We start from the raw sequence: 24248 nt of genomic DNA, 5'->3' as shown, positions 1-24248 counted from the left end.
TGAACACCTGCACTAGACGCTCTTTAAGATATACAGGGGCCTGACCGTCTAGCGTTTTCAAGTACTCGTGGTTAATTTGTTCCAGACCTGACCGTGATAAGGGAATTTCTGCAAAGTTGGATTCCATCCATCCATTTTCTATGCTGCTTCTCCTTATTTGGGTCGCGGCGGTATGCTGACTTGGGTATGCCAATCGCAGGGCACATATAGACATAATAACAGGAAATAAGGCATATTTAACATAAATAAGACATAACATAGGCTTACACGTCTGCATTGGGAGAGTATTCTGGACAGTGTACTTCCTGCAGTGGCTAATGTCTCATCTACGTAACATCACTGACACCTAGGGACCAGCGTAGAATACTACATATCACCTCTGAATGCGTCTTCTGAATGCCTTATATTTATATTTGGGTTCATTTAGCCATTTTTATGATTGAAAATGGTTAATTTTGGCCAAGAATATGGAAAATTAGCTTAAACATGCAGATTTTTTTTTTACTAATAATAGGTCATAGTCAACCATGACAATTTACTTATTAAGAGTGAAGCCGAAATTTGAACCATGAAGTGGTGAGGGACAACTGTATATGTAAGAAGGACAGTTTTGAACTCAATTCAAAATTTTCCACGTAACCAGTGCAATGAGGCTAGTACGGGTGAAATACGATCTCTTCTTCTGGTTCTGGTTAAGATTTGTGCGGCAGTGTTTTGGAAAAAACCTCTTTAGAGATTTCTTAGGGCGACTTATTAACAGGGCGTTACAATAACTCAGCCTGGAGGTCACAAAAGCACAAATTTTTTTGCGGCTGGTAGTGGCAGCAAATTTCAAATTTTTGTTAAATGTTTTGTCGACACGTGTCGTATTTGGTAATTAAAGGAAAGACCCTGATCAAGTATGACGTCAAGGTTCCCGACTGTGCTGTCGGGGGTGAGTGAGTGCAAGACCATCTAGGGCAGATACAGTATATCATTATCCACCTTGTCTCTGAGTTCCAGACAACAAAGGACTATGTTTTCAGTTTTATCTTAATTTACAGTAAAAACATTGAGGTCATCCAGTGCGTGACGTCTTTAAGACACACCTGAAGTCTGAACAGCTGACTCATTTCATTGGGTTTCACTGATAAATACTGTAGAGTTGTGTGTCATCTACATAACAGTGGGAGTCAATGGAGTGCTTTCCAATGATACTTGTAATTCATTTCCACTAAGTCCAATGACTGACATACACATTTGTCATAAATATATTGTTTATGTGACCGATGAGAAGATGTTATTAATAGTTTATACTGGAGGCAAATGAAAAGGGAAAGTAGGCATAATGTATAATCTATTCCTAACTACTGCAGGGCGTCAATGGAGCTGTGTGGTCCCAACATGAGTGAGAGTGGAGGCTCCCTCTGCCAGGTGAAGCAGCTACCCTGCCACGATGTCTCCCTTTGCCGCCTTCAGGTCAGCGGCCAAGCTCTTCACAACCTTTCCCCTCGCACCCACCCCTCCTCTTGGGTCAAACACGCGCCCCTGGCCCTACGGCACCGGGTGAGTGGAGCCATGGCGTCCACCTGCAGCAGCCCAGAGTGTGCGGCCTCCAAAGTGGGAGAGAGTGGCTCCTCTGCTGAGAAGGTGCTGGTGACAGGAGGTGGGGGATACTTTGGCTTGAGGCTGGGGAGGGCGCTGGCCAGTCAGGGGATGTCTGTCATCCTTCTGGACATGAACAAGCCTCCAAGTGACATCCCTGATGGAGCTGTCTTCTATCAGGTAGGCTCAAAAGACGCTTCATCAGGCGCAATCTAATGATAGCCGTGTACAATACTTTACTATTGTAGTTTTTCTAATAATAATAATAACACCCCTCAGTATGGTGCACTGCAGATCAACACCAATGCTGAACATTGTTATGTTTATAATAGCACATTTTTAATATTGGATGTTGGATCTCATTGATTTATATTACTTTAATGTCCACTCAGTATATTGGGTTCATTTGACCATTTGTAAGGCAAGGAACCATATCTGCTGTTGATATGAGACAGTAGAAATGGGGAAAACGTTTAAATGAATTTAAAAATACAAGAAAATACAAAAATAATGTAATTTAATATCATCTGATATGATATAATATAATATAATATCATATAACATAACATAATTTATAACATAATATAATATAATACAATACAATACAATACAATCCATCCATCCATCCATTTTCTATACCTATCCTCATTAGGGTCGCGGGGGCATGCTGGAGCCTATCCCAGCTGACTTCGGGCGACAGGCGGGGTACACCCTGGACTGGTCGCCAGCCAATCGCAGGGCACATATAGACAAACAACCATTCACACTCACATTCATACCTATGGGCAATTTAGAGTCGCCAATTAACCTCACCTGCATGTTTTTGGGAATGTGGGAGGAAGCCGGAGTGCCCGGAGAAAACCTACGCGCACACGGGGAGACAAACTCCACACAGAAAATCTCCAGGCTGTTCCTGTATTGGCCAACGTGCTAACCACTAGACCACCGTGCGGCCCAATACAATACAATACAATACAATACAATACAATATCATAGGGCAAATAACCACATGTGGTGTACAAAACCCATCACACCTCAATATGAAGCAGCTGAAACAAGCAGTCAGTGAAAAAGAAATTGGAAAAATTCCAATTAATTCAAAAATGAATCACATGTAATGAATAAAATGTAATATATGATATCATGATAATGCCGTATCTGACATATAATTGTAGGAGTTTTTTGAAACAACAAAACGACAACGATTATTGTCAAAAGTTTTCATTGTGGTAAATCTCCCTTTCATGGATTAGTTCGGATAATAAATGTAAAAATAAAGGAATCTAGAAAAATGATGATGAGGCCTCACCACAAAGCTATATTTAGCTCACATGTAGCGACCCTGTCCTGTAACTATTCTTACACAGCTAGCAAACACTGAGTAACATAACACCGGTTTCCTTTTCATTTGCTTTCTTTCTTTCCGCTTGAACAAATGACAAAAGACGGTGGCTTTGTCTGTGTTTATGCACGTGGCTACGTGCACACGTGAAAATCAACCCGAGCTAGTAAGTCCTTTCTTGCGTCAAGATGTCATCAGCGCGAGCTTCTCAGTCTGCATGCGGCCTGGAAAGAGACACAGGTGAGTGATCTGCCTCGTGAGCGCTAGCTGCTGACTGGGTCACGGAGGTCGGAGACATGATTCGGGTTTCACCTGCTCGCCCCGTGGAGCTTTAAACGTAGTTATGATAATGTCTTTTTGCAGCATACTGACTGAATCACGCTGGAATGTGCACCTCAGTGGGCATAAATCACCCGTAGGTCATTTTTCTTCTTCTCTTGTTCTTGCAGAGCGACATTCGGGATTATTCGTCTCTCTTTGACTTGTGTGATGGTGTAGACTGTGTATTCCACACTGCGTCTTACGGCATGTCTGGCCCAGAACAGGTAACTGCTTTTCATGTTTATCGTTACTGTATGAACTGCATCGACATTAACATCACACGTCATTCATCCATCCATCCATCCATCTTCTACCGCTTATCCGATGTTGGGTCGCGAGGGCAGCAGTTAAAGCAGGGAAACCCAGACTTTCCTCTTCCCGGCTACTTTGTCCAGGTCCTCCCAGCGGTTCCTGAGGCATTCCCAGGCCAGTTGAGAGACATAGTTTCTCCAATGTGTCCTGGGTCTTCCCCTTGGCCTCCGCAGGGAGACATCCGGCAGGCGTCCTGACCAGGTGCCTGAGTCATCTCATCTAGCTCCTCTCAATGTGAAGGAGCAGCGGTTCACGGGTGACAGTGTTTCTCACCTTATCTCTAAGGAAGAGCCCAGCCACCCTATGGAGAAAACTCATTTTGGCTGCTTGTACCCATGATCCCGTCTTTTCGGTCACTACCCAAAGCTCATAACCATAGGTGAGGGTAGCAACATAGATCGACCGGTAAATTGAGTTTTGCCTTTTGGCTCAGCTCCCTCTTCACCACAAAGGATCGATGGACAGTCCGCATCACTGCAGACGCCGCACCAATCCACCTGTGGATCTCGCATTCCATCCTTCCAAAAAAATGCAAAAAATCAGATCTCAAATTGGACGTTTTTTGAAGACGTCTGTACAAAGTGCAGTGTCGTCAGCGTTTTTTATTGAATTACGTGTCTTGTTATAAAAATGCCGTCCTCTTTCACGGTTGGAAGTAAAAAAAAAAAAAAAAAATCAGCAAGTGAAGTTAGCTCGGCGGGTTTAACTATCCTTTCTTTATTTTTCTAAAGCTGCTGCTTTGCTCTCGGCTAGCAACAACCCAATCACTTCTGAAAGATACTCCAGAAATGACACCATGGGATAACATAGTGTCGTCATATAGTTCTATTTCTTTGTTTGCAGCTGAGGAAAGAGCAGGTGGAATCAGTCAACGTGGGAGGGACTCATAATGTCATAAATGGTAAGAATACATGCAATAAATATGAAGTCTACTGTTTACCACGGGGAGAATTATATATTCTGTACCTTTCAGTGTGCAAAGAAAGGAGCATCCACCGTCTTGTGTACACCAGCACCATCAATGCAGTGTTTGCGGGGGAGCCAATTGAGGACGGTGACGAGGCCTCTGTCGCCTGTGTGCCCCCCGACATGGTGAGTAATAAAGTAATTTGTATTTGTATTTGTATTTGTACTTTATTTATCCCACAGCGGGGAAATTCACTTGTTACAGCAGCAAGCAAGATAAACGATACGTTTGTCGCTTTCAGCACGTCGATCACTACTCCAGGACTAAAGCTATAGCGGAGCAGATTGTGCTCTCAGCAAATGGGTGCCCCCTCAAAGGTATGTAAGGTAACAGAAGAAAGTTACATTTGTAAATAGTAGACATAAAAAGCTTCATTAGGGGCTTTTAATATAATGTAGTGCAGTCATAATAAACAATATTTTGTACTGGCTCTCATTACATTGTACATAGAGCGCATGTAGCATCTTCTGCATAACAAAGGCTCTTATGTTACGCTATGTTTACATCAACAGGTGTGAAGCCTTCCCTTTCCTTGGGACGTAACCCTACACTCTATCAGCAGTCGCCTCCTTATATATTCAATTAAGCTTAGAGCCTTCTCATTATATTCAGCAGGTTAAAGATCATGTGCCAGCCTCAGGAGTTCACATTTTTCCACTGCCTTGACCTGATCACCCGAGAGTGATATAACAGGGCCTGTTCTCGGGTAGATTAGGAGGCTTGCGCCCTCAAATGAATGCTTTGCAATAAGGCTTTTTGTGACAAAATGAAGCTTACTCCTAGTTGGGCTTAGTGTTTATGTATGTTAAAAATGGTGGGGATCTTTGGTAAGCAAAAATGAACTGTCATGTGCTCCACATTTGCACGGCCACCTGTTGCTAGGCAGTCTTCATAGGGCTCAGTCATAACTGCCCCGTAGGTCAATGAAAAATATGCCTGTCACGCCTACTTCTCTGTGTTATAAGGTTAATGCATATACTCAAAAATATTTTCATCTTGTCCGAGATAGCAAAATATACCACGGTATATTAGGGCTACAGAAAAAAAAAAAAAATTGAGATTTAGAGAATGAAGTCCTAAATTTACAAGAAAAAAAGTTGTACATTTACGAGAAAAAAAGTCGTAATATTACGAGAAAAAAGTTGGACATTTATGAGAAAAAAAAGTTGTAATATTAACAGAATAAAGTCGTAAATTTACGAGAAAAAAAGTTGTACATTTACGAGAAAAAAAGTTGTACATTTACGAGAAAAAAGTCGTAATATTATGAGAATAAAGTTGGAAATTTACGAGAAAAAAAGTTTTAATATTTCCAGAATAAAGTCGTAAAATTACAAGAAAAAAAGTTGTACATTTACGAGAAAAAAAGTCATAATATTACGAGAATAAAGTTGGAAATTTACGAGAAAAAAAGTTGTAGTATTATCAGAATAAAGTTGTAAGTTTACGAGAAAAAAAGTCAGAAATTTATTAGAGTGAAGTCGTACATTTACGAGAATACAGTCGGAAATGTATGAGGAAAGTGGGAATATTACAATACTAATAATAATAAGCTTTGTCACCAATGACACAAGGCTGTGTCTTTAAATACATTTTTTGGGCCTTTTTACACAAATAGAAACAATCAAAATGGCCCCGCATCCTTTGACTTTTCCGTATGCTGCCCTTGCTGGAAAAAGTTTGGACACCCCTGATCGAACAGATGCAACGGGATTTTGTTTCCTGGTCAGGTCACATGGTGGCTTGACCACCTGTTGCTAGGCAGACTTCATAGGGCTAAACATGAACATACCTGTAATAGTCCACTATAAAGATTATGAAATCTAATAAGGAAGTATATTTATACATACAATAACTATCAAAAATTTAGAGGCACATTGTCATTCAATATCCTGAGAGTGTGTGAAAGCTTTTGTCTTCTGTCTTAAATATAAAATACATATAACATAGAAAAACCGCCCTGTCTTCTGCATCTTGTGTGCACTTCCTCCTCAGCCCGTAATGCATGCACTGAGATGTTATGATGAACAAGAGCTGTCTAATCCTTGCTGTGTATTGCGTCCTACAAAGGAGGAGGTCTGTTGAGGACATGCGTCCTGCGGCCTTGCGGCATCTATGGCCCCGAGGAGCGAAGACACCTGCACAGAGTGATGGTGAGCAACACACGCGCACACACTCCTGGTGGAATGCGTTACCGCCTGAAGACTCTGCATTATTGATGGCGCTCTCCTCCGGGCGTCTAGTTACACTCCGCCTTTCTTGCAGTGTTTCCTCCATGGCGTAGTCGGAATGCATGTGACCTTAATTGTTGCTCAAGTGGCTAAGAACACGACACAACAATAGATTTGACTTTGCCCACAAGATGGTATGCACAAAGAGTACGGCTGAAGAAATGTCTAACCCCTTATTGGACTTTGTCTGTCGTTTATCAGGTGAACGTGGAACGTCGCTTGTTCAGTTTCAGGTTTGGCAACCCGCAGGCCAGAATGAACTGGGTCCACGTGGACAACCTGGTGCTGGCCCACGTGCTCGCCGCCGAGGCTCTGACCACGAAGAAGAGCTGTATCGCTGTGAGTGTGTACAAATCTGGTATCTGGCTTAGTTTGGAAATGATGCAGGAAGAATTCGGCATGATACAGTATTTTACAAAAAATAATTAGGGTTAAAATAAACGTATCTGTTGGGAAAATGTACATACATTTATGCTTTTTATACAATATTATCCAAATTGCTGTGCTGAATAAAATGTGTGTGTGTGCAGCAGTAAAGTATCAAGGCCAGACGTCTCGCTGCAGGATGTGTGAATCAGTTGCTTTGCAGAGTGGAGACAGGACGCCCTGTCTCTGGTTGATTGTGTGAGCAGAAGAATCAGTTTCAACCGGCGCCAAGAATGTTCCCTCCCTTTAGCGGTTGAAACTGCATGTAACTAGGGCATACCCAAAGCAAAATAAAAGGGCAACGAGACAGAGGCTGACTCAGAGTGGGTTGGAGGATTGTAACTGAGCAGTCTCTGATCACTCTCCTTGCAAGTAAAACTATACTCACGTCTTTGTGTCTTCTTTCACAGTTGGTGATATAATGTTTGGTGTTTGAACCTGACATTAACTTGGTCCTTCGAGCCGGATCCCAATATTCCTGACGATTCCAGCACTCGAGTGAGACCCAGGTAAGACTGTGGCCACAGCATTATCACCCTTTTCGGGACTGGTTTCTCCTCTTGGACTGGAGTCGGATGGATGACGGGGACATCGGGACATAAAGACGAGTGAGTAGCCTTTTGATCAAAAGGTGTGTGTGGGCCAGTGTGCCAAGGCCAGTGTGCCAAAGAGTAAAGGGCCAGTGTGCCAAAGTGTAAAACCCTGACAATTCTAGACTCTATCAGGTAAACTAAGACCAGTTAACTCCGTGCAGAAGAATTGAACACGCGTCAAATACAAGGTCGTTGCGGGAGACCTCTGGCAAAAGTAGTTAACATGTTAACCTAATACGTTAAGAGGATCACGTATTAGAAGTGTGTATGAATGAGAGTGTGTGTGGGAGTAAAGGAACCACTAGGAACCCAAACTCCATACCAAAACAGTGAGACCTTACGTGGTGACTTTTGTGGAAGCACAGGCAAGAATCGTCCGCCCTCACCGGGGTAGAAGCTTGACGATTACCACATAAGCCAATTCACCACCTCACTGAAGAACATCCCCAGTTGTTAGAACTCCCTAGGAGTTACCATAATAACTGGGACCAAATTTGCAAAATGGGTAAATCCCAAAGTAAAAGTAAGCAACAATGTCTCGATAAATTAGACTGTAAAGATTGGACGTTTGTAGAAAAACAAGATCCAGATGCGATAAAACCACTTTATTACTGGATAAAACAGTACGATTTTAATGGCAAATTATCAACCGCAGGGTTACAAGACTTACAACAAAAAATTAGGAACAATACTAAAGGTAAAAGTAAGGAAATGAACAGACAAGGATATCAATATATTGCGGTCTGGATGCAAATAGCAGGGAAAAGGGAAGAGGGTGAAAAAAGAGCAAAACGCGAAAAAGCAGAACAGGAGAAAGAGGATAAAGAAAGGCAAGAGAAAGTGAGACAGGAGCAACAGAATGTTGAGGAAAGGATTAAAAAGTTGGAGGCAGATCAGGAAAAGACAAAGGTAATGTTTCACAGGAAAGAAGATGACGAGTATGTAGGACCATATAGTGAGGCAAGACAGCTTTTACAGCAGCCACCTTCAGCACCAGAGGAGGATAGACCGCCGGTCTACACTCCCTCTGCTGCTGCTAAAATGTCCATACCCAGCGCTCCGGCACGACCCTACACCAGAACACAGGGTCCTGTAGGGAATTGGACAAAAACAATGGTAACAGGAGCAGAAGGAGGCCTGTTATCGCCTCCCCCGCAGACACTTATATCACCCCTTGCTACCCCTCAGTCTGAGACCTGGGTAAAAAGTGCATGTGGCCCAGTATCTGGGATGAGGGATGTAGCAACGGCTGATTTATGTCCATTGATCGAACTACCAAATCCAAGAGCGGGTGAACCCAATCAGGGTCCAGTTGTAAGAGTGTTTAGGACATGGACAAGTGAGGATGTTAAAAAGGGCAGTCAAGTCTTGACTTATGTGGATGACATTTTAATAGCTTCAAAAACTAGGCTGGACTGCGAAATTGACACAATTGCAATGCTAAAACATTTGGCTGAAGAAGGACATAAAGTCAGTAGAGCTAAATTACAATTTTGTAAAAAGCATGTCAAATATTTGGGTCATCAGCTGAGTGCAGGGGGACGTACTATTTTAGAAGACAGAAAAACAACCATTTTGCAAGCACCTAAACCCCAAACAAAGAAACAAATGATGTCCTTTTTAGGACTCACAAATTACTGCCGACAATGGGTACCAAATTACTCTGAAATAGCAGCCCCACTGCAGCAGCTGATGTACTCAGAACAACTTAAGATGTCTGACGCCCTGACCTGGACCCCTGAGGCTGAAGAAGCCTTTTGTAAACTTAAACAAGCCCTGGTGAGCACAACTACTTTAGCGTTGCCAGATTATAAAAAGACTTTCATCCAAATGGTAGATTGTAAAGGCCATTTTATGACATCAATGTTGGCCCAAATGCATGGAACTAAATTGAGACCTGTAGCCTATTATTCTACCAAATTAGATGCAGTGGCATGTGCAATGCCTCATTGTGTAAGAGCAGTGATTGCTGCATCCTTGGCTGTTACCTCAAGTGCAGAAGTGGTACTATTTCACCCTTTAACCCTAAAGGTGCCACATGCTGTATCTGCACTGTTATTACAAACCAAAATGACCTTTCTCTCCCCTGCACGACATCTGTCATGCATGGCTAATTTGTTGTCCCAACCACATTTGACGATAGAACGATGTACAGCCTTGAATCCAGCAACACTTATACCTACTGAGGAGGATGGTATCCCTCATGATTGTCAGTCCCTTGCCGAACAGAATGCTAAAAGTAGACCTGATTTATTAGATACCCCATTATCTACAGGACACGTGTTATTCGTAGATGGGTCGTCACGGAAAGATGACCTAGGCAAAACAAGAACAGGATATGCAGTGGTAACCACAGATCAAGTCCTGAAAGCAGAAGCATTGCCCTCACACTTCTCTGCTCAAGCAGCAGAAATCATTGCGCTAACCACAGCATGCACATTGATGAAAGATCAAACTGCCACAATCTACACAGACAGTCAATATGCATTTGCTACAACGCATACTTTTGCCATGTACTGGAAAAATAGGGGCATGGTGACCTCCACAGGAAAGCCTGTTACACATGCCCAATTGTTGACTAATCTACTGGCAGCTATCCAATTACCAAAACAATTGGCCATTTGCAAGTGTGCTGCTCACACGAACGGAACAGATGTTGTGTCTCAAGGCAATGCCTTTGCTGATAAAGTAGCAAAACAAGCCGCAAACGGTGAAATGCAAGCGTTGCACTTCCAACAACAGCAAGACACACCCTTAGCTGTTGACACTTTGCGAGAGATGCAACAACAATCTCCCAAACAGGAACTTGATATGTGGTTACGCAATGGTGCTCGTTTGAAAAACGGTATTTACTTCTGACCCGAAAACAAACCCATCCTTCCAAAGAATTTGTATAAATGGGCTGCATTGGTGAGCCATGGGACATCCCATGTCTCAACAGGAGGGATGGTGGGATTAGTAAACACCATGTATACAACATATGGATTTAATTCTTATTCAAAAAATTTTTGTAGGGCATGCCTCATATGTGCGCGGCATAATTCACAAGGCAATATACGACCCAAGAGAGGTCAGTTCCCAAAACCAGACTACCCGTTTCAACACATCCATATGGACTTTATCGAGCTAAGCCCAAGCGAAGGCAAAAAGTTCTGCCTGGTAATAATAGATTCATTCTCAAAATGGGTTGAGATTTTTCCCACAAAACATCCAGATGCACTTACAGTAGCCAAAGCATTGTGTAAAGACATCATACCTAGATACGGTATACCTGAAAAAATCTATAGTGACAATGGTACTCATTTTGTCAATCAAATAGTAGACAATATTGGAAAAGCCTTCCAAATCGATCTAAAACGACACTGTGGGTACCATCCGCAAAGTGCAGGGTTAGTGGAAAGAATGAATGGCACAATTAAAAATAGATTGAAAAAATGTATGGATGAAACAGGAAGATCATGGATACAATGTGTAGACCTAGTGAAGCTACATATAAACATCACCAGCAGGGAGACACCATACAACAATAAGACCTCATCATTGCTTACGGTAACAAATACTGCACCCCCTATAGTAAGAAGGGATGAAGGAAAGGTGAGGAAAAAGCGTGAAGGGCAAAGCGAGACCCCAATTGCATGGATCATATGGTGGGCGTATAACAACTCCGTTAGATTCACAATAGCCCCCAATACAACCACAGAACTACAAATACCCATACCTGCACTGAAGGGGTTCAAAAATAGGCAACAAATAACCGGAACCGGGTGGGACAAGTACTGGTGGTATGTCACTGGACATGTGTTAGACTTGAGTTGGAATTCCCTTATCACAACGCAAGAAGGAGATTACTGGAGTCCAGGTTCCACTAAAGAAGCTAAACATTTTCATAAAAAGGTCATTCTATTAAAGTATGGAGCAAATTTAAAAATGACGTTTGCTTTTGGTTCAAGCAAACTGAATCCTTATGACACTCCCTTGGCAAGCATATTCAATACATCATGTTGGGCATTTCTGTTGTGGGCTTATTCCTCTGGAGCAGATCCATATTTTCCTATAATTGTTTGCGAAAATACAACCATGGCACAAACAGACGACCCTATCTTAAGTAATTATACTCGCACAGCTGGTATAATAGTATCTCTAATAACGAACGTAGATGAGTGGTTCAGGGCGACCACAGGGGTGTCAAGTATAAATAATAACTGGTTATTGATGGTCGAGCAAGCAGCAAACGTTACTCATTATGATTGTGTTGTATGTATGGGCCCACGGCCTCTTTTACAGGTCGTACCATCTGTGCTTACTAACACTTGCCTCATAGAAGTAATGAACAAAACTAACCCCTCAGAAAATTGTAGTCAGTTTGATTCTGTTTATCCACTGACCAAATACGAAAAGAATAAACCTATATTTTCGACCAGGGTGGCACAGGCCAACTTTACTTGTATTAATCGAACTGGAGAGGGTAAATCAATTAGTACTCTTAATGATACTCAGTGTATGTATATTATCACTGTTGAACTATTTTTCAGGCCTCAATCTCGTAGTGACATCTGGTGGTGGTGTGGAGGAAGTATGATTTATGACAGGTTGCCCTACAATACTACTGGACTGTGTGCATCTATTACACTCATTTTACCTGTGAACATTTACAAGATGACTGCGCCTGAACTCTTCTCCATATTATCATCCGTCATCCCAAGCTCATGGCATCATACAAAGCGAGCTGCCAGGGAATGGAGTTCAGATGACCCCACCTACATCGACGCCATAGGAATTCCACGAGGCGTTCCTGACAAATATAAATTGGTGCATCAGGTAGCAGCTGGGTTTGAATCAATTTTACCTTGGATAACAATAAATAAAAATGTTGATAGAATCAATTACATCCACTATAATGTGCAGAAGTTAGGAAATTATACTCATGCTGGTTTTCAGGCTATTCATGAACAATTGTCAGCAACATCACTGATGGCCTTCCAGAACCGTATTGCTCTAGACATGTTACTTGCAAAAGAAGGACATGTCTGTGCCCTTTTTGGTGACCAGTGCTGCACGTACATCCCGAACAACACGGCTTCCGATGGCAGCCTCACCAGGGCCCTGGACGGACTTCGGTCCCTCAACGTCAAGATGAAAGAGCATTCAGGGGTAGATACCTCTATATGGTCTGGGTTTGGTGACTTTTTCAGCAAGTGGAAACCACTGCTGATGACAATTGCATTGGCTATAGCGGCGTTTGTCGTACTTCTGGCAATATGTGGAGGTATTTGTATTCCTATCATTAGACGTAGTTGCACCCAGATGCTATCTGCTGCCATTACACCCATCCAGCTGAACCTGCAGGAACTGTACGCCCTCCTTCCACAAGACGACGTCATCCTATCGGACGACGACAAAATGGACTCTGACAATAAAACATCTTTTAACACACCTGATCTTTTCCCAGATCCAGGAGATTATGAGGGACGCACGACCCCCTAAATTATCACATGATCATTGCCTTATGATTTCGCAGTCGAAAATCCTCGGAAGTGACTGTTGAATGATCTCTTTTCAGATGAGCAATGTGGATAAACAGGAGGGAAATGTTGGGAAAATGTACATACATTTATGCTTTTTATACAATATTATCCAAATTGCTGTGCTGAATAAAATGTGTGTGTGTGCAGCAGTAAAGTATCAAGGCCAGACGTCTCGCTGCAGGATGTGTGAATCAGTTGCTTTGCAGAGTGGAGACAGGACGCCCTGTCTCTGGTTGATTGTGTGAGCAGAAGAATCAGTTTCAACCGGCGCCAAGAATGTTCCCTCCCTTTAGCGGTTGAAACTGCATGTAACTAGGGCATACCCAAAGCAAAATAAAAGGGCAACGAGACAGAGGCTGACTCAGAGTGGGTTGGAGGATTGTAACTGAGCAGTCTCTGATCACTCTCCTTGCAAGTAAAACTATACTCACGTCTTTGTGTCTTCTTTCACAGTTGGTGATATAATGTTTGGTGTTTGAACCTGACAGTATCCCGTATCATTCCCTATCATATTGTATGGTATAGCATGATATCGTATTGTATTTTATTGTACTGTACCATATTGTATCATATGGTATAGTGGCGTGTTGTGCTCATATCGTATGGTATCATACCATAGTGTATGATATCCAACAGTATTATATCATACACTATCGTATTGCATGGTATTGTAGCGTGTTGGGCTCTATTCAATTTTATTCTATCATGTCGTATGGTATCATACCGCATGTATCAGAACATTCACTCTGAATAGTACCTAATATTAGCTTGGATGCTATTGCATATATCATATCGTTTGATAGGATATTATATTGTATCACACGGTATGCTACAGTATTGTATCATCTCGTACTGTAGTATAAATGTGTTGTATCATTTTATAATCTATTTATTGTATGGTATCATCAGGCATCCTGTTGTATTACTGTTGCTGTCCTTTTTAAGATTTTTATCGTGTTTTTACAGAGCGGACAGGCCTATTTCATCAACGACGGACTTTCCGTTAATCTCTTTGAGTGGTTAACCCCTCTGGTGAGTTAAAAAGCATGACTGAAGTGTTTTTTTTTTTTTTTTTGCTGGGTCAGTGTTTCATATAGATCACGTGATGTTATTTTCTTTAGAACATTGGGGCTGCTGTCATGTTTTTTTTTTAAATAAAGAAAATAGTCACCTTTTGACTGTCATTTTGCTGTTATTTGTGTGCTAAAAATAACTTGTTAGTGGTGGAAAATCAATTTCCCAAAAGCACAGCCGGAGGAGAGAGATTCTCCTCTTGACGATTGAGATACAGAAATAGAACTCATCTCAGGCTTATTTTCATGAAATTGCTGGGAAGATTTCGTGATGGTGGCTTTTCCTTTGCAGTTCGAGAAATTGGGCTACAGCAGGCCGTTGATAAACTTGCCAGTTAGTCTCGTCTATTCCGCAGGTACACATAAAATACTTTTACTGAGCTTTGGCATTTTTGAGCATTTTGCATCATGTTTTAATGTCACTTTCATGTTTTTTGCAGCCATCCTGGTGGAATATTTGCACATATTCCTGAGACCCGTGATAGAAGTGCCTCTCCTGTTCACCAGAAATGAGGTGATTAGTCTCTTTTGGTCACTCCCAGAATTGAAATGTAAGACGGACCATTAGCGCCACATTGAAAAAAAATAATGATTAGAGATTTTGAGAATAAAGTCGTAAATTTACGAGAAAAAAAAGCCATCAATTTATGCTAAAAAGTAATACATTTATGAGAAAAAAGTTGTAAATTTAGGAGAATAAAGTTGCAAATTTACGAGAAAAAAGTCGTAACTTTACGAAGAAAAAAAAAATGGCACCTGTTTCGCCTCGAAACTTCAGATGTGCGCTCAAATTGAGTCCAGGCTTCCAGCTAGTCAAAAAAAAACTGTTCCCCTCCTTAGCTGGTACCTTGATAGAGGAGTGTTGAACTGTGGGATGTTGTCTTTTTGGATGAATGTACTTTAACCAGGACGTAAATGATGACTTTTGTCATAATATTACAAGGAAAAACAGCTGTCATTTTATGAGAATAAAAATTTAATAGAATAAACTAATAATATCACGAGGAAAATTTGATTGGGGGGAAAAAGTCATAATATTATGGGAATGCAGTCATAATATTATGGGAATAAAGTAATAATACTGTATGAGAAAAAATAACCTTTACAAAAAGACAGTTGAAATATTTGGATAATTAAAAAACAATAGCAAAAATGGGAAAAAAGAGCAAAGAGGGAGGTTGATTTTAATAAGAGGCTTTTATACCTGCAGTATATCACAATGCTGAGATGCTGTTTTTTCTTGAAATATGCATAACTTCCTAGCATATCTACAAAGTATCAATTGGCCCTAGCATCCTTTCATTTTTCCCCAATGTGGCCCTTGTTGGAAAAAGATCGGACACCCCTGCATTAGATTGTGTACCTAATTAAGTGACTGTGCCACTTAAAAGTGTGTCTGGAGATCTGGAGATGGAGGTGGTGGTGGTGGTGGGGTGGGGGGTGGGGTCACATTACATGATGCCAAGATTCTTGTTTAAGTCTGTCCCACGACAAAAAACGACAGACTTCATTAGGTGGAGTAATTTCCTATCAGGCTTCAGTGCCCTCCTTCCGCCCTCGCCTATCTGAATGATGTCAAACCTCATTTCATTTAGAACAACAAACGCGAAAAAAGACTTTTCACTGCTCTGACAGTCACTGGAGTCTCCTTAAAGCTGCTGGTATCTTAAATGTGCACTAAAACATCCATCTTAAAGAGGCTCAGTCACAGCCCGACAGGTCCCCCTCATGAATGCGTGATGAGGCCGAAACCAAAGCTGTGTGCTCCTCCACCTGGAGCTCATTCCGTCAGACAGCTGCCGACCCGGCCGTGCGATTGATGATTGTCCCGTGAATAAAACATCACCTTGCAGCGCAAGGTCCAAGATGAAGTCTAACAGCGCCCTTTGAGGTGACCTATATCTTTTATTTATTTTTGTGCAGGTGAGGAACATAGCTGTAAGCCACACCTTTAAGATAGACAAAGCCAGACAAGATCTTGGGTACCGTCCCAAGTCCTACAGCCTGGTGGACTCTGTGGAGCAGTACCTTCATTCCCGAAAGGCCTGCTCCGGCTCGCCTCTGGTCCACTGGAGGACCCCCCGGCTGCACAGACCTCACATGGTGGTGCTACTGATGGCTTTCAGCATGCTGCTCCTCATGTTAAGCTGGGTACATGGTAGCATTTTAACATATACACAGATTTAAGCTAAATTTTGACTTTGATGTCATCTTACCTCATGTCCACACAATAAAATATGTCATAAGAGATCCAATATATCAAAATATATAGCCTGTAAAATCAAGTAATTCTATTTTTTTTTATACAGCTCATGTGTATTAGATGCTGTGCAGGTACCTAATGAAGTGTACAATGAGTGCTTCCGCTTTTTAATTTTCTTGTTTTGATGATCTAATGTGTGAGTGCCTTTGTGCAAAATTACAAAAGTATTAAATCCATTTTGTGTGAATGCTTCCTGTTGGTTTGAGTTGTCAAGCGTTTTGAATAAATACAATCTAATGTAACTAAATCTAGCAAGTGATTTGACTGTAATAATGCGAATTATTTTCACACCATCAGATTCGTGGTTTTATTGATTTTGTACACATTTAGAAATAAAAAAAAATATATGAAAGCTTCTTTGTTGAGTCAGAAATGCATTTTTCAACCAAACTCCAGCTTCCCAAAATGGCTGCCACACCGACCTGAATCTTGTATGGGCACAAGAAAAGTAAGTTATTAATTTCTATTTCTTTTTATCCAGTTATTGTGTTTTTAAAGATATAATTTTATTGTTCCTACAGCACAAGCGTGTATTTCTACAAACCGCCACAAAAAGGCTCTCTTGTACTGTTATTTTTTTTTTTCAATAAAGCTCAGCGTTTTGTGAGCGTGTTTACCCTGGCAAATGTACTTAATGGCGTACTTGACTGTAGTTTGTGTTTACTTGTGTTTAATTTATTAAAAGGCAGCATTGGAGCTGCAAAATGTTTTATCCCCTTTTGTGTGTGTCTGTTTTACACATTACAGTCTTAATTTTCATCTTTTAGTGCTATTTTGATGTGTTTTTTACACTCGTGGTTCAACGTGTCGTCACCAGAGGGCGTACTTCAAGTGCAATTTTAATATAATGTGGTTACTTCGACGCAGAACGGCAGGGTGCGATTTCAGTGTTTAAAAGTCGAAGGTTTGTTTTGTCAAAAAATGTTGTTAGATAAAACATTTGGCAGCGGTGGGATTCGAACCCACGCCATCGAAATGACTGGTGCCTAAAACCAGCGCCTTAGACCACTCGGCCACGCTACCGTTGAGATGTCACGCTGCAGACTTTAGATTTTGACATGCAACTGCCCCTGGTACGTTACCATGCATTTCATGAATTCACTATACCTTTGTGTATCTGACATCAAACGGATTGTCATTGTCTTCTGAGTCGGTATTTACGTCAGAACAAAGGCCCGGGCTGCCAAATTTCCCAATAATTTTGTCCATGTATATAGCATGGACAAAGTAGTGGGTCACGTGGTCTTTGCACTAACAGCAAGCAAACGTTGGAAGAAAATATGAAGATGGTGTTTTCTGGACAGATTTAGTGTGTCTCCTATGTGTGTGTTTTTGTTAATTTCATCCAGGAAAACATTTGTGAGGCCAGAAGTCACTTAAAGAGGGCTTGCTGGATCACTATTTCATCCCAAGGTGAGTAAAATATAGCAAGATGTGTAATTATTACTGTGAATACATCAATACAAACATTGGGGTGTCTGAAGTTCTGTCCAAACGTGTGTAATCATAAAAGTGTCACGACTTCAAAACATTTTTGCTCTATTCTCATATTCTTTATTGCACTTTTCTGTATTAGTAAAGTCCAATAAACATAATGTTTGTTATTACATGGAATTACATGAAATTAGATTTTACTTCCACACAAAAAGCATCATCCCTCTACAAAGAAAGTGGAAAGTGCGCATTTTCATTTCGGGATCGTAAATGTTTTAAGGATTTAACAAAAATAGACATTTCAACTCAATTCCACTGTCCTACGTAGCAACACTAACTAACATTGCACCACAATAAATACCATTTCATCTTTACCGAACACCTGTGAAAAATAAATAACCCATTCATCTGTTCATAAAAGTGCTTACGTGTGCTTGGGAATGCACTTGGTGTGCAAACTATGCCACCGTACAAAAATAAACAATTAGCCTTCAATGCTAATTATCACAATCAGTTTCAAGTTTGTATGTACTTTTTCCTTCCTACTACAACATTCCAACATTTTTTTTTTTTGCATAAATCACACACAACAGCTAAAAGCTCATATGCATGGACGTAATATTTGGAGATTTTCAGCTACACATAATAGTTCAATAATTTCAATACTTCACATAAACAAAAATGATCAGTGCTGACTGACTAAAGCAAAGTGGCATTTAAATAGCAGATTGGTGCATGTTTAAAAAGCACACTGACACGCCAGGCTAGTCTGAAAGCAACCTGACAACGCCAGGATTGAGGAGCGATACAATCACATCCTAGCAGAACTGTCGCTGGCTAGAAGTCTGTTTTCGTTCAGGTCTTCTTTGGTCTTTTGGATGCACGTGAAGATCTCCTTGAAGAGAACTTTGTACTCCGGCTCCTCCGACATCATCGTGAGTTCTCTGGTCGAGCTGGACAGGTGGCGGTGGGGCCGGTTGCCGGCGGAAGGACTGCATGACGTCTGCACGGACTTGTGGGTGAGCCCGACGCTTGCTTGCTGACACTTCTGTAGGAGTTCGTCATATTTCACCTAAACGACATGCACGTTATGTTTTTAGAGCACATGTGGTATCTGTAAAGCAGAGAGACTCAAGTACTGTTAAAAATCCTGCCTTACAAAGATAAAAATATTCAATTTTGACTGACACTGTCAGAGCCTCTAATGTTTCTTATCAGTGGGCTACACTGTAGCACAACTATTTATCTTATACAATATTTCTCAGCGTCTGAATGAATTCTCAGCACTAAAAAAAAATGTGCAGTTCAAATATTAAACATGTAAATCAAATCCATACAACTCAACCCTGCAAACTACAACCATAATTTGAAAGAATTTGTTAATAGCTCAAAACTTGCCAGCACCAAGGGCAAAGTTTTCATAGGCAACTTTTTCATGCAGCTTTTCATAAAGCTGTATTTTTTGTGATGGGTGGCTCATTTTCCAAAGATTATTCCTATTACGTTTTGGTGAGATTCACACATGGATGGAAAAAAAAAAATGTTATGTGTATGTATATTTAAGTCTCTGTTATGAGTGCTCTTATCTTTGTAAATGAACAAATAAGTTGTCTAGGTACTTAAAGATGCAGAAATAAAAAACTAAAAATAAATAAAAAGTTATTTTATATATTTAAAAAAATATTGAAAGAAAAAAATGACAGCCCTGTTATTAGATGTCAAAAGCATGTGCAGATGTAGCTAATGTTGTGGCATGTTGTTGTCACTCCTACAAACCTGCAGTGCGTTGTATTGTGCATCCACCTCATTGAGCAGAGAGATGCCCCTCTGCTTCACCACCTCCGCTCGCCGTACGCACATCCTGTCGTGATCGTCTGTGCTCATCTCCCTCGCAGAGCCGTCACTGTTACGTCTTGGCCGATGGCGGTACGCCTCCTCTGTCTCTCCTTGACCTTCTTTGGGTTTTTTTTCTGAGGTGAAGAACATTGTGTCAGGCAGCAGCAGCAGCTGATCGGGATTCCTGGTACAGTTAGGATAAGAGAGGCACACATAATCATGGCAGAAGCACTTAAAAAAACAGATCAGTTTTCCACTGCATGTGCTTGGTGTGCATTATGCCAACCTGTCGGCACAGTCGGCGCGCCACAGGAGCCTCATCTGCTCCACTCGGGCCTCCAGCTCCATCTGCCGGGCCCGGGAGGCCCCTAGCAGGCCGAGTCGCTGCTCCAGGCCTAGCTTCTCCTTGGCTGTGAACTCGTTCTCGCGCTCCACCGCCTCCCGCAGGCTCTTCTCAGCGGCTAACTGACCCTGCAGAGTCTGGACTGAGCGAAGAAGCGTGGCACGCTCCTCTTCTGGGTCGCAGTCATAGCGAGGTTCCTCCGTTTGCCGCCTATTGTTAGATATACACCTGAGCCGAGACAGAAGCACAACATTAATATAAATATCTCACTCACCCCTCACATCTCAGCAAGCATTCTTATCGCAGTATAACTTCTCGAGGGACAATACCGTACAAGTTGTCATCTTGGGGGTATATTTTGGGATCGTGATCATGTTGCAAAACTGCCATGGAATCATGCTTCGCTTCACAATGTTCAATGAACCACAGCTCCCCAGTGGCGGCAGCACTTGTGCAGCCCCAGACCACCACCAAACTTGACTGTAGAAAAGACACCATTTTTCTTGCTACCCACTTGTTGCCAGCTTTTTAGACAATAAAGGCTGAGTGTGTTGACTCGTTTTCAGTTGATATTAAATCTACACCACTATACAAGCTGTACACTAAGGGAGTACTCTAAGGATATCCAAGTTTGCTTTCTTTAATATTGTCCCTTGAGAGGATGTACAGTAATAAAAATGCACTGTAAAAAAAAAAAAAAGTGGCAAAAAAGTGTTCTTAAAGTTGGAAGCATAGATTTGTCCAAAATGAGTAACTGACTATTAGGGGGAACTAAGGGGGGTCGTCTGCCCTTTGCTTGATGACTTAATCAATCAGGAGGTGTGTCTTAATATCCTTTTTCCACTTACAGCGTACAACCACCATGCTGAGAACAGGAGGGAGGATTAACTTCCTACTCCTTTGGATTAATGCTAATAAGGCTCACGGGGGACTTGAAGGTCAGTCAGCATGCAGTGGGCTCTAGAATAAATTAAGATTGTGATTTTGCTTAGTTTTTGCTCATTTGTCCTTGTTTTGCTGTAATTTTGACGTGCTAGAAGTGAAGTTACCCGTCCTGCCTATTTTCGCGCACACACACTACCTGTCATGGTGCACATCATGGAGCTCTTTAAGACAGGAAACGCTCTGTGCCCCCAAGTTGCGTCGCTGGTCTATGTTGGCTCCTTGCTTGTTTCGCTCCGCCTGGGCCGACATGAGCGCCTCCACCTGGTTCTGCAGGTCCTCCGCATGGGTTTGTAGGCCGTCTATGGAGTCAGTTAGACTGGAAAGTGACAGAAAGACAACAATGTCAGCGCTCAGTTCAAAGTTAGCACTTTGGATCATTTGGCTGACCTGTTGATCTTGTTCTGGGCCAGGCGGTTGTCCTGTGCTAGTCTCTGGTTGCTCCTCTCCAGATCCCGGGTGGACAGGTCCAACGTCTCATAAACTTTGGCATGCTGGTCGTTCATCTGACGCAGCAGCTCCACTTGCCTGGCCAGGAACTGGTGCACAACAGAGGGAAGGCGTAGTTCTCACTCTCTCCGACACATTAACACACACTCATCAGCCAAAACATTAGGTACACTAGCAGTCGACACACCTTCACCAAGATAACGATGCTCAGTTTTGATGACACTGCCAGTACGATACCATCTGTAAATGTAACTCAAGTATTGAGCTGCTTTAGATTCTGCAGGTGTACCTAATGTTGTGGCTGTGAGCGTGTGCTAATATGTTCACGTAGATGCACAAAGCTTCAAGGTCATTAGTGAAGGATGAGCTTTTGAGAGACGCACAGGGATTAGCATATCAACCAAAATAAATCTTCAAGCTCACACTTTACAGTAAACAAATTAAGGCTCTTATCTTTGTTTCCTACAGCTCGACTCAGACAGATAGGTCCTGTCTGCCTCCACTTGTCAATGGAACTACAACCAAACGCCAATGGAGACCAGCATCTTTTCACAAGTATAACAAAACCTCAGCAAAAGCAAACAAACTTGGAAGGTGGACCCCTTAACATGCCAAGGTAGCATGTATTGTACGCCCCTAAATACGCCCCTGCATGAAGTCGACTAACCTTTAGCAAGCCTCCCGCTCCACTTCCGTAATGGCTCCTTAAAGTGTCAAAGGCTGTGTGGTTGTATTTTTTTACGTCTTTTTACACTTGTATGACAGTTAAAAAAGTGAAAAAGCGTGTTGCATGAAGAAGACTAGCCTCCCACTCTACTTTCTTAATTGCTACTTTACCATCAAAGTTTGAGTAGGTTTTGTTTTGTTTTTTTTTTTAAATCACACTGCAGTTAATTTCATTTTACACTTGCAAGACAGTTAATGTTCTTGATTTTGTGATTGTTTGTAGCCCGTTGTTACGAAACACTTCGGCAATGAATTCGGCTCACAGTTAATGAACGTATAAGTCAGGAATGTGTTAAATAAGTTGGAAACTGTTTCAGCGTATAATTAGCTAAAAAATGTCTTGTGCCCAGAGCCGGGTGGCTCAGACTGCTGGATTAGTTTTTACTATTTATCCTCTTAAAGAATTGTACGCCTCACTTACAGTGGAAAAACTCTTTTTTTAGAGCATACTCCTTGTCAATGGAGTGTATCATGAATGGTCTCATTCATCACATCACATGTTGACTTGCTAAGAGGAACAACTGCAATGTGTGTGTGTGTGTGTGTGTGTGTGTGTGTGTGTGTGTGTGTCACCTCTATCTCGAGCAGCTGCTCCTGGTTGGTGGAGTACATCTGCTGCAGCCCTTGCTCCAGCTCGCGGTTGCGGTCCAAGAGGGTTTTCCCGAGCTTGGCGGCCAAATGGAGATCTGTCCAAACACAGGAAAGACACACTTGAAAGCTTTAAACACCATACAACAACTGGATATAGGAGAGACACATCCTGTTGTTGCACACTGATGAGTCAGAGGAACATACTGTAAGGCATGCAAGGACACTTCCTTCAGCTGAATGGATGTTCTCCTACAAATAACCTCTAGCACCAACCTGTATTCTGCTTTAGATACAAATGTGCCAGCCTTAGTGCTCAGCTCATCCAGGCCACCCAGGTCAAAGTAATGCCGTGTAATACAACAGCCCGACCACAAATCCTGCATTAGGATTATAATGTGCAGAAACGTGTGTGCATTACTCACATAGGGCTGCACTTTTCTACTGTTTACCATCCAATGCAAATAATTTCAGACACTTGTTCAGTAGAATACGGTAAAAAACACCACCTGGAATGATATATTTCTGTTGTCAAACCAAAAAGGGTTATTATTAAAAAAAATAATTATTATAAAACAATCAAATTCAATCAAATAACCCACATAAAACAATACAGAAAAAAGATTAATATTAATAGTGTGATAAAAGTGTTTTATAATATTAGGTACCACTAACTTGTTGTGCAAGTGTACCTGATAGTGTCAGACATCCTCTTTAACTGTCTGAAATGTAGCATCAAAGGGTCCATGCATAAAACAGTTAGCCTAGAGGATAATTCTAATTTTAAAATATTACTGTTGTGCCTGCATTGTTGCCATTGCTAAGTCACTTACCGTGTTCCAGTTCATGCCAGGTGCACCACTGCTCTCCTTTCTTGTCAAAATCGTCCTCATAAATCCTGTCGGTTAGCATTTTTTTAAATACAAGACACACCTATCAGGCAGCCTCTCAGGTGTAGCCCGAAGATGGTGTCAGCTGGTCTCCGCCCTGGCACTACTTACTCCACTACATCCGCTCGTTGTATTGACAACAGCAACGTGGCACATCGCGAGTGCACAACAACCTCCGCTAGGTGGCAACCGATCGACAATAACTTTAAAGACCAACTGGTTATCAAAAAATCCAAAACGCTTGCAGTTATTAATATGCATTACATGTTTCTAGAAAGTGACCAAGAATTGTATTAAAGATACAAATTGTGGCTGTGTCTTTCTCTGCATTATAGCGCCTTTACAAAACTGAAGTACGGCAAAAAAAAATGCAGTGAGCCGTCAGTACCCGGATGCTGCGCT

The 24248-nt window shown here is 41.7% G+C and overlaps 2 protein-coding genes and 1 non-coding gene across 7 annotated transcripts in view; 1 reads left to right on the top strand and 2 right to left on the bottom strand.

The window, feature by feature from the left end:
- sdr42e2 (short chain dehydrogenase/reductase family 42E, member 2) overlaps positions 1–17228 on the top strand; it is a 30836-nt gene extending 13608 nt beyond the window's left edge. For all 3 annotated transcript variants that reach the window (XM_054759461.1, XM_054759459.1, XM_054759460.1), the window contains exons 7-17: positions 1356–1764; positions 3376–3471; positions 4403–4460; positions 4533–4651; positions 4768–4843; positions 6597–6679; positions 6959–7096; positions 14268–14333; positions 14667–14730; positions 14815–14888; positions 16298–17228. In XM_054759461.1, the coding sequence (XP_054615436.1) occupies positions 1356–1764; positions 3376–3471; positions 4403–4460; positions 4533–4651; positions 4768–4843; positions 6597–6679; positions 6959–7096; positions 14268–14333; positions 14667–14730; positions 14815–14888; positions 16298–16561 (1447 nt within the window). In that variant the 3' untranslated portion in view covers positions 16562–17228. The remainder of the gene's footprint in view (positions 1–1355; positions 1765–3375; positions 3472–4402; positions 4461–4532; positions 4652–4767; positions 4844–6596; positions 6680–6958; positions 7097–14267; positions 14334–14666; positions 14731–14814; positions 14889–16297) is intronic.
- Positions 17229–17578: 350 nt separating this feature from the next.
- Positions 17579–17660, bottom strand: trnal-uag (transfer RNA leucine (anticodon UAG)). The gene has a single exon. It is a non-coding gene; the product is annotated as a tRNA-Leu (tRNA).
- A 519-nt stretch (positions 17661–18179) lies between these two features.
- Positions 18180–24077, bottom strand: cdr2a (cerebellar degeneration-related protein 2a). Of its 3 annotated transcripts, none has more exons than XM_054760180.1 (7): positions 23790–24077; positions 22942–23054; positions 21583–21731; positions 21332–21511; positions 20194–20478; positions 19848–20091; positions 18180–19143 (listed from the first exon to the last, which is right to left on the bottom strand). In XM_054760180.1, the coding sequence occupies exons 1-7, from the start codon at positions 23866–23868 to the stop codon at positions 18883–18885; spliced, it is 1311 nt and encodes a 436-aa protein (XP_054616155.1). In that variant the 5' UTR covers positions 23869–24077; the 3' UTR covers positions 18180–18882. The 3 variants fall into 3 exon arrangements, with proteins under 3 accessions (XP_054616155.1, XP_054616156.1, XP_054616157.1); XM_054760181.1 differs by lacking the exon at positions 23790–24077 and adding an exon at positions 23164–23464; XM_054760182.1 differs by lacking the exon at positions 23790–24077 and adding an exon at positions 23233–23311.
- Between the last annotated feature and the right edge of the window lie 171 nt (positions 24078–24248).

This window comes from Dunckerocampus dactyliophorus, chromosome 18, assembly GCF_027744805.1.
Source record: "Dunckerocampus dactyliophorus isolate RoL2022-P2 chromosome 18, RoL_Ddac_1.1, whole genome shotgun sequence".
Classification (NCBI taxonomy): domain Eukaryota; kingdom Metazoa; phylum Chordata; class Actinopteri; order Syngnathiformes; family Syngnathidae; genus Dunckerocampus; species Dunckerocampus dactyliophorus.
The sequence above is the reverse complement of the archived record's forward strand: the minus strand, read 5'-3'. Positions and strand labels throughout refer to the sequence as shown.

Excerpts from the sequence above, each read along its gene's own strand:
- cdr2a (XM_054760180.1), bottom strand. The coding sequence starts at position 23,868 with ATGCTAACCGACAGGATTTATGAGGACGATTTTGACAAGAAAGGAGAG. Across the intron at positions 21,512-21,582 it reads GCCCAGAACAAGATCAACAG|TCTAACTGACTCCATAGACG; the intron begins GTCAGCCAAATG and ends GTCACTTTCCAG. Across the intron at positions 20,479-21,331 it reads CATGATGTGCACCATGACAG|GTGTATATCTAACAATAGGC; the intron begins GTAGTGTGTGTG and ends GTCTCGGCTCAG.